General features: G+C 39.6%; 1 protein-coding gene across 5 annotated transcripts in view; it reads left to right on the top strand.

Moving 5' to 3' along the window:
- Window positions 1-1,070: 1,070 nt before the first annotated feature.
- LOC128684821 (serine/threonine-protein phosphatase 6 regulatory ankyrin repeat subunit B) overlaps window positions 1,071-14,012 on the top strand; it is a 78,930-nt gene continuing 65,988 nt past the window's right edge. The window contains exons 1-5 of one of the 5 annotated variants that reach the window (XM_070100827.1): window positions 1,071-1,321; window positions 5,133-5,322; window positions 6,221-6,319; window positions 7,893-7,991; window positions 13,242-13,528. In XM_070100827.1, coding sequence (XP_069956928.1) covers window positions 1,274-1,321; window positions 5,133-5,322; window positions 6,221-6,319; window positions 7,893-7,991; window positions 13,242-13,528 — 723 coding nt within the window. In that variant the 5' untranslated portion in view covers window positions 1,071-1,273. The remainder of the gene's footprint in view (window positions 1,322-5,132; window positions 5,323-6,220; window positions 6,320-7,892; window positions 7,992-13,241; window positions 13,529-14,012) is intronic. The other 4 variants (XM_070100807.1, XM_070100804.1, XM_070100821.1 and 1 more) reach the window with 4 other exon arrangements.

The following is a 14,012-nucleotide window of genomic DNA, read 5'->3' as shown; positions in this document are numbered from 1 at the left end:
GAACCCGGTAACACCACAGTGAGGCTATATCCAGGTTTTTGGAACAAAACATTCTGTCTCTTGGAGCATAGAAACCTCTATGGATTTGGCTAGTCTAGTTTCATCTGATTGGTCTCGTTTGTTAAGTGCTTTATTGGGTTGAGTTCCAGCTCCTGGGACACTTAAAAGCGTTGATCTTTATAGCTCTTTTGCCTTTTGAGGATGTTGGTCTACAACTCCTGTGTATTTTAAAATTATTAAACTAGAGGTGCTAAGCTTCTTCAGCAAAGGCTCCTGGGCCTCTCAACGTGTTGATCATCAGCTCCTGGACCTCTTGCGAAAGTTGAATTATAGCTCCTGTCTCTTAAGCGAGTTCAGTTGCATCTCCTTTGCCTCGACTTTACTATGCTTGCGCTCTGACTGCTTTCAGTTTCATGGGGCTGGGGTTATGATACAGGGGGATACCTCTCACAATAATAATAATAATAATAATTAATAATAATAATATTATTATTATTATGTAATTTTGTCATTCTTGATAGCTTATTTTTTAAAAAATTTACAAGTCCTAAATTTGCCCAAATTTTATCCAGTGCCGCGAGTCCTCTTATGGTTAAATATTTTCAAAACGCTGTTCATATTACCCTTAATTATTTATTCCTTCTGAATATCTTAGTAAGAAAGGTTCTGAAACATGGACTCAGTTTCGTCAACCTTCTCTGCATATTTTACAACGCACTTCTGTAATATGAAGACCAGAACTGAGCAGCATAATCTAAATGAGGCCTTACCAAGGATAAATAAAGGTGAAGTATAATCTTAGGACTTTTATTATATATACTTTTAATAGAAAGCCAAGAATCCTGTTAGCTTTATTTAAGAGAGAACTTATGCACTATTGATGTGGCTACAAATTTCTGCTAGTTAGAACTCCTAAATCCTTTTCGCATCTGTTTTGTTTTCCCTACTTATCCGACCACAACCTCAACTTATCCAGATCATCCTGACGCTTTCTAGTGTCCTTATCGGAAATTATTGGACGGCTTATTGTAGTGTCTTCGGCAAACTTGTCAGGTGCGCCTATATACACATACGAACTTATAAGAGGCCAGAATAATCACCCTACCAGTTCGCTGAGATAACGTGACTATCAGGGAACTGTTTTATCAGTGGATAGTGAGGACGTCTTTATCAGCGAAGAAATTACGCACAGCTGAAGTGTAGCACCACACGACACCATTGGAGACGAGTAGCTCTTGTATTTTACTCTGTATTGTGATGGAAATTTAGAACGATGAACTGCGAAGAAGTGCAGATGGAGACCTTCTGGAGTAGTGTGCTGGTGAGTGGAGTTTGTTCGTGAGTAAAGGCAAGTGAAGCAAAGTATTTTGGTTAGCAAATATTTGTTGGTGAGTGGGGTTTGTCGATGAGGGGAAATTTGTTGGTGAGTTTGATAATGAGAAAGAAGTAATAATAAAAATAATTACAAAGTTCCACAATATTTCTCAAGTGTCTCTCATGTGCTACCTGCCCATGTTTAGGCTACCTGCCAGTCTCATGTTTAATGTGTAATAATCAAAAGGCAGTCTCTAATTACAGTCTCTCATGTTTAGGCTACCTGCAGGCAGTTCTCAGCTTCCACATAATACCTTTCTCATGTTTAGGCTACCTGCAGGCAGTCTCTCATGTTTAGGCTACCTGCAGGCAGTCAAGCCTCGGAAACTGCCTTCCTCGTGTCTCCGCTACAGATATTAAATTTACTTTGCATTAGCTGATTTAGGATTTTATACATGTGATCTAATAATATAATCAAATTAAGCGCTAAACGCGAGAGGGTCACAGAGGAGGGATGTAGGAAAAAAGGAATGTGCAAAGGTGATGAAGGAGTGATGTACTGGAGTGTGCGAGGGTAGGGGTTAGTAGGGGTAAAGCAGGATGCAAGTGGAAAAGTAAAATAATAGTGGGTGCAATATGTTAGTCAAAGAGAATCTATGTCAAAGGTGGAACTTTTATGAAGGTCGGGGAGAGTTAGTGTGCCGGGGGCAGCTATATTCCTGATCTAATATTTCAATAAATGACAATATACAAATAAAATATCACTATAGCAACAAATATCATTGTAGGAAGAATAAAAATAACAAATGAGTATTGATCCGAATAATGTATTGCCTACAATATTGACAAGCATTGTAGAATATATATATATATATATATATATATATATATATATATATATATATATATATATATATATATATATATATATATATATATATATATATATATATACATATATATATATATATATATATATATATATATATATATATATATATATATATATATATATATATATATATATATATATATATGTAATATTTCATTATTAGATTGCTATATTTAAAAAATATCGGCCAATTCCTATGGGTGATGCAGCTCCCTCTCCGTTAGAAGAGTTTTATCAAGTCATGATTTTATTAACTCTAGTTGTGCGTCTTTGTATTTTCTTAGGTTTGTATAATAAGTAATCTTGAAACACTAAGGTGTCTGTTTCGTGGCTATAAACAAGATTCGTCAGGAAACGGGACAATTTTTTCATGACGCGGGTGTTAATCATATGATGACCAGCCACTAGACCTTTTGGTCATCTGACCAAGGCCTTCCACTGGCTTACCGGCCCCCCCTTTCAAAATTGAGGTTATTCCAAGGTCTCAGATACAAGGTGACGAGCAGACAGAGGAATGGCTCCCAGAATGGCAGTCACACATACGCAGGTTGATTTCCACAGACACAGGATATAAAGTGATTGTAGATTAATTCACTGACTTTTTGCCAAAGTCAAAACAGCTCGTTCTATCCCACAAAGTTTCAGTGACCTGCTGGAAACATTCAGCTGGGGAAGAAACGCACAGTGGTTACCATCACAGGTAGTTTACTCCCTCGATAAGTTGAAGGCTTCGAAGATGGGTGAGAGAAAATATAGTATGATGTAAATGATTTAGAAAACCGACAACTTGAAGAATTAGATACTTTTGCAACATTTGGTAATCCTTATTGTGGAAAAGTTTCGCCAATAAGTGGCTTCCTCAGTCCGGTACGGAGAGAAATGGTGAAAAATGAGGAGTTTGAGGTAATGAGTCCCACAGCCTTGAGTCGACTCAAGGCTGTGGGACTGATTACCTCAAACTGCTTCTCATCTTCCACATTCATCTCTGTACCGAACTAAGGAAGACACTTGTTGGCCAAACATCTCCACAATAAAGATTACCAAATGCTGCAAAAGTATCTAATTTTTTTCAAAAATAAAGTATAACTTTACTTCAAAGAGCTGAGGTGCCACAGCTAGTTATTATAATCATGGGGGAGCGCTAAACCCGTAGGATTATACAGCGCATGTTGGGGGGGGATGGAAGGTATTCAGACTCAATTCAGGGAACTGGAGCACAGATCCAATTCCCTAGATCAAGAGCCCTTCACCAGCGTCAAGGAACCTCCCTTGAGGGGAACAGCTGCAAGAAAACTAGACAAACACTATAAACACACTGAGGACTAAAGATCGTCAGAGAGTCGGGTAGTTATGTGACTTCCACATATTCTTAGCACAACAGATCACTTACTACTCCAGAGTATAGTGTGGAGAGAGGCTGGTAAGCGGTGTTATCGTCTGCATTTCTCTGGAACAAACACCTAAACACAACCAACCCACATCCGTCACATTAACATGCACACAAATTTTCCTTCATATTTACCCTAGCATTATTCTACATTATTTGTTATAATGTATACATATGATGTGTGCATACATGTATGCACTGTTGTATACAATGTATGTGCTTTTGTATAAATGTAAAATATTCTACCCACCATATGTAGTGAGCTCAGGAACACTGCAGCGAGCCCATTCTAGGCAGGTTTAACTCACATCCACCCACATCCACTCATATACCCGTCTAACCTATATTTAACCCTTAAACGGTCCAGACAAATCGACGTTCAAATTCGTACTGATACAAAAGTAGATCTACGTTTATTAACATATTTTCAAATGTAACAAAAAAAATGTAGATAAAAGTTTTTTTTACACGTTTTCAAATGTAAAACAAAAAAGAAGATCTACATTTTTTTACGTACTTTCAGATGTTGAAAAAACGTATATATACATTTGGACCATTTAAGGGTTAAAGCTACCTAAAGTTCTCTCAACAATGATGCTACTTGTAAGGTTTTTTTCCACTCGTCTAAAACTCTAGTACCAAACTAGTACTTCCCTACATCCTTTCTAAATCTAAATTTCTCCAGTTTGTATCTATTGCTGCAAATCCTGTCTTGGTTAGACACTTTCACCACGTTATTGTTATCATCTTTATTCCAGTTTTCCATTTTTACACTTTAATCACATTTCCCTTAATTTCTAAGTCTTTCCAGAGAGCACAGATTCAATTCTTACAGCTGAACTTCATAGAAAAAGATCTGATGAGAGGAATAAATTTCGTCATCTTTGTCTGCATATTTTCCAGTTTAATCCTTATCCTGAGGATTAAAGTATTCTTGCTAGTGTACAAGTGTAGTATTTCCACTTTAGGCCTCGTGTAGCTTATTATCCTCATATAAATCTATAGCCCCTTTTCACCTAGCAGTAAATAGGTAACTGGGTTTCTGTCGACTTTTGGGTGGCATCCTGAAGGTGTGGCAGTATGTTAAGGCTGGACTTTGAAATGAGCTGTGGTAGGTTAACAGCTCCTGGTCTGTAAATCCAATTTTTCGAGGGACTACTGACGACTCGAGGTTCATGAAGGTTGCATGTCACCTGTCCACCACCAGTCAAGAATAATTTAATTGCTAAAACAAGGATTAAAATAAGCTCTCAGTATATAGAAACCGAGAAACATGCACATCTTGGTGCATATACTCTCGAAGATATACAAGAAATATAATGTATTTTAAATATGATATATCGCGTAAACACAGATATAATAGTACACAGTGAGGTGTATATTGAGAGTTCCCATTAATTTTTACCTTAAGGATTTAAGTATTCATGACTGGTGGTGAACAGCTGACATGCAGTCTTAATGACCCTCGTATAAACTATAGGATTTAAGCCCTATTGACCAACGAATCAACTTCAAATGTCAAACATTTTTTTTTATCAGAGTCGGCTTCCGGATGAGGTGAGTCTGAATGCGGTGTCGAGGGCGCTAGAGGCAGGAGCACCTGTAGACGGCGAGGAAGGAGCCTTAGTTACACCCCTGCAGCATGCCGCCGTTACCTCCAACCTCTGCCTCGCCAGGATCCTCTGTGACAACAACGCCAATCTTGAGCTTAGGTCTAGTCTCCATGGAGGTAAGCAGGCTTGAGTAGCTTTAAATATAGGTTGAACTTGTATTTACCTGGAGATATGAGTGGATATGAGATAGAACTGTCTAGCATGGGCCAATAAGCCTACTGTTGTGTTCCCTGGTTCTTGTGTGTTCTGTGAATGCGGGTGGGTCACCTAGCACAAGAAAAGGTGGAGGCGCGGTCCTTCGCGAGACTGACATCCTGTATTTTTATACTCCCTTTAAAAGGAATGCCTTGATGTTGGTGAAGTCACGATTCAAGGGATCCGATCTACTCTTCCTTTTCCTCGGATCGATCCAGATTACTCACCACAACTCCCGTTTTCCAATGATTCTGTAATAACAATAATAATAATAATAATAAAACCCTCCAGAAAAAATCACTTTTTCTCTTTGGTCATGCCTCCTATCTAACTCCTAATTCTAAAGGTAATGAATGAGGCACATGCGCAACACCTGTTTATCTTTATAATGAAGAGGGCTCGCCATCCAGTGGGGTTTTTCAATACAATACAGAGATTACTTAATGGAGACCACTAGTGAAAGATGAGGTAATCAGTCCTTCAGCTTTGATAGGTGTTCAGTCTCAGCCTTGATCAGTGTGAAGCCGAGGCAGAGACTATAACCTGCCCACTTGGTGCACCTGTCTCATTCATCAACTTGTCACTATTGTTTAACATTAATAACAAAGACATAGCTTGCAGAAAAAAAAATTATCGAGGCAACGTTTCACTTTGTGTACAGCTTTAGCATATTAAAATATAAGTCATCCTTTGATAAAGCTCTACAAAGCGAAACGTTGCCTTAATAACAGCTTGTTTTGCAATACGTATTTTCTTTACCGCCTTCGACAGTACGACATTTGGAGGATCGATCCTCTTATTTTGCTTTTCACCTTGTAGGAAGGACGGCGATGCACCTGGCTACGGTGTCTGGGAACGAGGCTATGGTGCAACTCCTTGTTGCTATGGGTAGCAAAGTTGATTCCAAGGACGACCAAGGTAGGCAGGCAAATCTTTATACATTAAGGATGACGAAGGTATACATATATACCAACAGGTGTGTGTATCTCGTTGTATATACATCGACAGCTGTGTATTCTTAACAGGAGGTGTACAGTTGGAAGGTAAGCTTAACGACTCTCCTGCAGATTTAATCAATCGCTGGCCGATTCCCACCAAGGGAGGGTGGCCCGAAAAAGAAAAACTTTCACCATCATTCACTCCATCACTGTCTTACCAGAAGGGTGCTTTACATTACAGTTTTTAAACTGCAACATTAACACCCCTCTTTCAGAGTACAAGCACTGTACTTCCCATCTCCAGGACTCAAGTCCGGCCTGCCGGTTTCCCTGAATCCCTTCATAAATGTTACTTTGCTCACACTCCAACAGCACGTCAAGTATTAAAAAACATTTGTCTCCATTCACTCCTATCAAACAAGCTCACGCATGCCTGCTGGAAGTCCAAGCCCCTCGCACACAAAACTTCCTTTGCCCCCTCCCTCCAACCTTTAGTGGCCGACCCCTACCCCACCTTCCTTCCACTACAGACTGATACACTTTCGAAGTCATTCTGTTTCGCTCCATTCTCTCTACATGTCCAAACCACCTCAACAACCCTTCCTCAGCCCTCTGGACAACAGTTTTGGTAATCCCGCACCTCCTCCTAACTTCCAAACTACGAATTCTGTGCATTATGTTCACACCACACATTGCCCTCAGACATGACATCTCCACTGCCTCCAGCCTTCTCCTCGCTGCAACATTCATCACCCATGCTTCACACCCATATAAGAGCGTTGGTACAACTATACTCTCATACATTCCCCTCTTTGCCTCCAAGGACAAAGTTCTTTGCCTCCACAGACTCCTAAGTGCACCGCTCACTCTTTTCCCCTCATCAATTCTACGATTCACCTCATCTTTCATATATATATATATATATATATATATATATATATATATATATTATATATATATATATATATATATATATATGATATTAAAAGACATAAAAATGTAATAAGCATAACATATGATGGTCCTAGCATTTAATAGACATAGTATTCAGAGAAATATGACATTTAGTAGGCCTGACATATCATAGACATAGTGTTTAATAATCACGTATTTTAAAGAAAATAGTCAAGGTACAACAAGAGTATCCAAGTAGTCTGTAAGACTAAGAAACTATTTTTTAATTAACTAGTATTTATGATGAACCGTATTACAGGTCATGGACAAGTGTGTACTTCCTATATACTACGTAGCTGACATAATAAACTTATGTATAAGCTTAATAATAATTATCGTGCCATTTGATGCTCAAGGTAAAACTCAATAGGCATTACTATGGTAAAAATAAATACTGCGTCACTATGTGGCTTAAAACATTATGTGAAGAGATAAATGTGTGTAGCCCAGGCCAGTTAGCACAATGAGTGGTTGGGGGTTTGATCTTCCGTCCGCTGAGAGAGACGGACGAATTTCAAAGTTATCTACTTACACTTTACTACATAATATCTGATAATGTTCCTCTGTATTAGAGAATTTATTTGACTTTTCTGCTGCAGATAAAACACCGCTACACGTGGCAGCAGAGACTGGTAATGAGGCCCTTGTAGAACTAATGCTGAGTTGTGGGTCTCCCGTCGATGCCAAAGACGTAACAGGTAAGGTGTGAACCTCCCGTTGACTGGTGTTTACTCGGACACCATAAGGCAAGTGATTTCTATTTCATTCCTCGTCGTGCTGGGTTACCACATCAGCATGAACATGTTCCTGAGTCTGACGAAAATAACCACAGTGATTTAGCTAAATAAAAAGCTTAGTGGTGTACCTGGGATTTGGATTTTTGTTGTTGCTGGCTACGATACATTTACCCCAGCTAATCCTTCCCCTCAACTTTGTGACACATACTTACTCTTTTTTGACGCATGCATACTGATTTGCCATACATGATTTCTCATTATTGACACATACTTGTTCAGTTATGGAAAGGTTTTCTGGGTCTTGCACCATGGATCTTTAATTCTTATTAGCTCCTGTGTTACGAAAGCTTAGGAGTGTCATAATATGTAATTTTGCATATATAAATGTGTATGTATTGTATTTGTGTGTGTGTATGTGTGTACTCACCTACCTATTTTTGGTTACAGGGGGTCGAGTCAGCTATCCCACCTCCTTGCTGGTCGTTACTAGGCGTGTGTGCACTCACCTAATTGTACCCACCTAATTGAGGTTTCAGGGGTCGATTCAAAGCTCCTGGCCCTGCCTCTTCACTGGTCGCTACTAGGTCCACTCTCTCCCTGCTTCATGAGCTGTATCATACCACTTCTTAAAGCTATATATGGATCCTGCCTCCACTACATCATTTCCCAGACTATTCTACATCCTGACAACTCTATGGCTGAAGAAATACTTCCTAACATCCCTTTGACTCATCTGAGTCTTCAGCTTCCAACTGTAACTCCTTGTTGCTGTGTTCCATCTCTGAAACATCCTGTCCCTGTCCACCATTTCAATTCCTCTCAGTATTTTATATGCCGTTGTCATGTTCCCCCTCCCCCTATCTCCCCTGTCCTCCAGTGTCGTCAGATCGATTTTCTCCTCTTCTCGTAGGAGGGGGGGGAAGAAACGAGAGGTTTGAAACAAGACTGGTCCCGGAGCCCCTTTGCTCCGGTAATAGTCTTGTTTCAAACCTTTGCACTTTCTCTAATCTTATGACGTGCTTGACCAGGTGTGGATTCCAAACTGGTGCTGTATACTCCAGTATAAAGCACCAGTATACTGTGTACACTGTACATAGTATACTGAGGCGTCGGAACGCTATTCTTAGGTTTGCCAGGCGCCCATAGGCTGCAGCAGTTACTTGGTTGATATGCACCTCGGTTGTACTCGGTATTATACTCACCCCAAGATCCTTTTCATAAGAACATAAGAACATAAGAAAGGAGGAACACTGCAGAAGGCCTGTTGGCCCATACTAGGCAGGTCCTTTACAATTCATCCAACTAACAAAACATTTGCTCAACCCAATTTTCAATGCCACCCAAGAAACAAGCTCCGATGTGCAAGTCCCACTCAAATCCAACCCCTCCCACTCATGTACTTATCCAACCTAAATTTGAAACTACCCAAAGTCCTAGCCTCAATAACCCAACTAGGTAGACTGTTCCACTCATCAACTACCCTATTTCCAAACCAATACTTTCCTATGTCCTTTCTAAATCTAAACTTATCTAATTTAAATCCATTACTGCGGGTTCTCTCTTGGAGAGATATCCTCAAGACCTTGTTAATATCCCCTTTATTAATACCTATCTTCCACTTATACACTTCGATCAGGTCTCCCCTCATTCTTCGTCTAACAAGTGAATGTAACTTAAGAGTCTTCAATCTTTCTTCATAAGGAAGATTTCTAATGCTATGTATTAATTTAGTCATCCTACGCTGAATGTTTTCTAACGAATTTATGTCCATTCTGTAATATGGAGACCAGAATTGAGCTGCATAATCTAGGTGAGGCCTTACTAATGATGTATAAAGCTGCAGTATGACCTCTGGACTTCTGTTGCTTACACTTCGTGATATAAATCCCAGTAATCTATTTGCCTTATTACGTACGCTTAGGCATTGCTGTCTTGGTTTAAGGTTGCTGCTTACCATAACCCCCAAGTCCTTTTCGCAATCTGTATGGCTAAGTTCTACATTATTTAACTTATAAGTGCTAGGGTTATAGACACTCCCGAGCTTCAGAACCTTGCATTTATCCACATTGAACTGCATCTGCCACTTTTCTGACCAAGAGTAGAGTTTGTCTAAATCCTCCTGAAGTTCCCTAACATCTACGTTTGAATCAATTATCCTACCTATCTTCGTGTCATCGGCGAATTTGCTCATATCACTAGCAATTCCTTCATCAAGATCATTGATATATATTATAAACAACAACGGGCCCAAGACTGATCCCTGTGGAACGCCACTTGTTACTGATCCCCACTCGGATTTAACCCCATTTATGGACACTCTCTGCTTCCTGTCTGTGAGCCATGACTCGATCCACGAGAGCACCCTCCCCCCAATGCCATGAGCTGCTACTTTCTTCAACAGTCTTTGGTGCGGAACTCTATCAAATGCCTTACTAAAATCTAAGTAAACAATATCGAATTCTTTATCGTGGTCAACAGCCTCAAAAGCTTTACTGAAGAAAGTTAATAAATTAGTTAGACAAGACCGGCCTCTTGTGAATCCATGCTGAGTATCATTAATCAAGCTATGCTTATCGAGATGGCTTCTTATAATCTCAGCTATAATTGACTCTAGCAACTTGCCTACAATTGAGGTCAGGCTTATTGGGCGGTAATTTGACGGTAACGACTTGTCCCCTGTTTTAAAAATAGGAATCACATTAGCCATCTTCCACATATCAGACACTACACCTGTTTGAAGAGATAAATTAAAAATATTAGTTAATGGTTCACAGACTTCCATTTTGCATTCCTTAAGAACCCTTGAAAAAACCTCATCAGGACCCGGTGACTTATTTTGCTTCAGTCGGTCTATCTGCTTCACAACCATTTCACTAGTGACTGTGATGTTACATAATTTATCTTCTTCTGATCCACTATAAAAATTAATTACCGGAATATTATTAGTGTCTTCCTGTGTAAAAACCGAGAGAAAATAATTATTTAAAATCGAGCACATTTCATTCTCTTTGTCAGTAAGATGCCCATAGTTATTTTTAAGGGGACCTATCTTATCTCTGACTTTTGTTCTATATACCTGGAAAAAACTTTTTGGGTTAGTTTTAGAATCCCTAGCAACTTTAATTTCATAGTCCCTTTTAGCTTTTCTTATCCCCTTTTTAATGTCCCTCTTAATGTCAATATACTGATTCATAAGATGACCCTCGCCTCTTTTGATACGCCTATAAATTCCTTTCTTATGCCCTAGTAGATATTTCAGCCTATTATTCATCCATTTTGGGTCATTTCTATTTGATCTAATTTCCTTATAAGGGATAAACGTTCTTTGAGCAGCATGTATTGTGTTCAGAAAACTGTCATATTGATAGCTCTCTTCGTTACCCCAGTCAACAGATGATAAGTGTTCTCTAAGCCCATCGTAATCTGCTAAGCGAAAATCTGAGACTGTTACTGAGTTATCCCTACTATCATACTTCCATTCAATTCTAAATGTAATTGATTTGTGGTCGCTAGCACCCAGTTCCTCTGAAACTTCTAAATTATTAACAAGGGATTCATTGTTTGCCAGAACTAAGTCAAGCAGGTTATTTCCCCTTGTAGGTTCTGTCACAAACTGCTTCAAAAAACAATCCTGAACTACTTCTAAGAAATCGTATGATTCTAAATTCCCAGTCAAGAAATTCCAATCAATATGACTAAAGTTAAAGTCTCCTAGAATTTATTTTAAAGTCTCCTAGAGTGAGTGAGTGAGGTTTGCAGTCTTTGGCCCCCCTAACCTGTACTCTGTCTGCGGTCTTCTTTTCCCTTCTCTGATGATGACTTTTCACTTGGTGGGGTTAAACTCCAGGAGCTAGTTGCTGGACCAGGCTTGCAGCTTGTCCGGATCCCTTTGTAGTCCTACCTGATCGTCATCCGACTGAATTCTCATTAGCTTCACATAGTTTACAAACAGGGACACCTCTGAGTTCATCCCTTCCGTCATGTCATTCACACATACCAGAAACAGCACTGGTCCTAGGACGGACCCCTGTGAAACCCCGCTCGTCACAGGCGCCAACTGTGACACCTCGTCACGTACCATGCTCGCTAATGTCTTCCCGACAGATATTCCCTTATCCATTGCAGTGCCTTCCCTGTTATACCTGCCTGGTCCTCCAGCTTATGCATTAATCTCTTGTGTGGAACTGTGTCAAAAGCTTTGTGTGTGTGTTTGTGTGTGTATTTATGTATGTTTTGTGTGTGTGTGTGTGTGTGTGTGTGTGTGTGTGTGTGTGTGTGTGTGTGTGTGTGTGTGTATGTGTGTGTGTTTATGTGTGTGCGTTTATGTGTGTGTGTTTATGAGTGTCTGTGTTTATATATGTGTTTGTGTGTCTGTGTGTGTGAGTACTCACCTATATGTTGTTGCAGGGTTTGAATTATAGCTACAAATATACGTCGTCATCACTTATCTTGTTATTCTATTATTGTTTCCGGTCTGAAAGGGCAATTCTTTTACGACAGTATTGGTAATCGGTTTTCAAAGTTCGATTTTATTATGAGGTATTCGAGCTTGTGATAAAATAAACAGAGCAAGCGAGGTGTTTATTGTGTTCCTTATCAGGGAGTCAGTATGTAATATTATCGCTATGATCGGGAGAACTGGCTTGTTATCTCGGTCAGTATCGCATATTTCATGCTTACATCAAGCTATACCATTTAAAATTCAATAATATTATATTACCACTTTGAGCATTTTAGGTTCATATTTAGAATGCACTGTTGCAACTGTTAAACGTCATATAATCTGGTTGACATGTGAGGGTTGTAGTCACATATGTAGATGTTAATTTAGTGATTTTTCATAACTGTGGTTGTGCTTCAGGCTGCGAGGCTTGTGTATCTGTTTCTAGCTGAACAGACAGTTAATCGAGGCTCCACCAATTGTTACACAGAATGACCCACACGCTTCAAAGAGTATATTGAATATATAACAATTACTTCAGTCTATTGGGACAATTTTTGGAGCCGGTTAAGTTTTTATACTGATAAAAAATTATGGGGAATTGAATCTTGGATAACGTAATAAAATGTATATATTTATTTTTACATGGGTATTTTATTTATGCAAAACTGGATACATCAGCAGTGAGAGAGTTTTACATCATTAGACACACCGCAGTGTGAGTTATGAAATGTAATTATTGTGTGATGGTTAAGTTTGTCCTTCACTAGGTTTCACTCCGGCCCAGTACGCTGCTAAAGAAGGCCACACTCGTGTCTTAGAATTGCTCATAGCCCACGGAGCCAGCCTTCACACACTTGACCAAGATGAGGCGACACTGCTCCACCTGGCCGCCGAGAGAGGTCACCTAGGCACCGTCTGCATGTTGCTGCAGCGTGACGTCTCGCCTGATGTTGAGGACAAGTACAGGTGCAAGGCAGAAGACCGTGCACACCGTAGGGGGTGGGCTGATGTGGTGGCCTTGTTGCAGAATCCACAAGAAGCCAGCGCCATATTGGTGAGTACTGCGGGAAGTTGAACTATGGGTAACTTAAAACAAGCAGATAGTCGTTGAAATCCTTCTTGCAGATGGGAAGTGAAGTTCCACTAACAAAGTCAAATCAGCATTAGAGGGAATAACCGTATAAACAAAGGTAGCGTAACAGCACAGTGGTAGCGTGTTCATCTCAACTCTAGGAACTCTGGTCGCATTTTGGGCAAGGAGAGACATATGGACAGGTCTCCTAAGTCCTTTTGTTCCTTTTATCTTACAGTAAATAAATACCTAGGGTATTAACATGTAGGTTGCATCCTGGGGAAGACAGAAAAAAACAATAGAAACAAACCTCACTGCTTGGCTTTCCTGGTTTCTGTTTGTGTGAGAGAGACATGTGGTATGAGGTGACTGAATATAATCCTTTTTTATCGTAATAGAGCGCTGAATAAACTTTAGGTCCCAGCAGAGGTACATCATTGGTTGTTGAATTATTGATTGTGTCATC

This window comes from Cherax quadricarinatus, chromosome 5 (assembly GCF_038502225.1).
Source record: "Cherax quadricarinatus isolate ZL_2023a chromosome 5, ASM3850222v1, whole genome shotgun sequence".
NCBI lineage: Eukaryota > Metazoa > Arthropoda > Malacostraca > Decapoda > Parastacidae > Cherax > Cherax quadricarinatus.
Note: the sequence above shows the minus strand (reverse complement) of the source record. Positions and strands in the feature narration are given on the sequence as shown.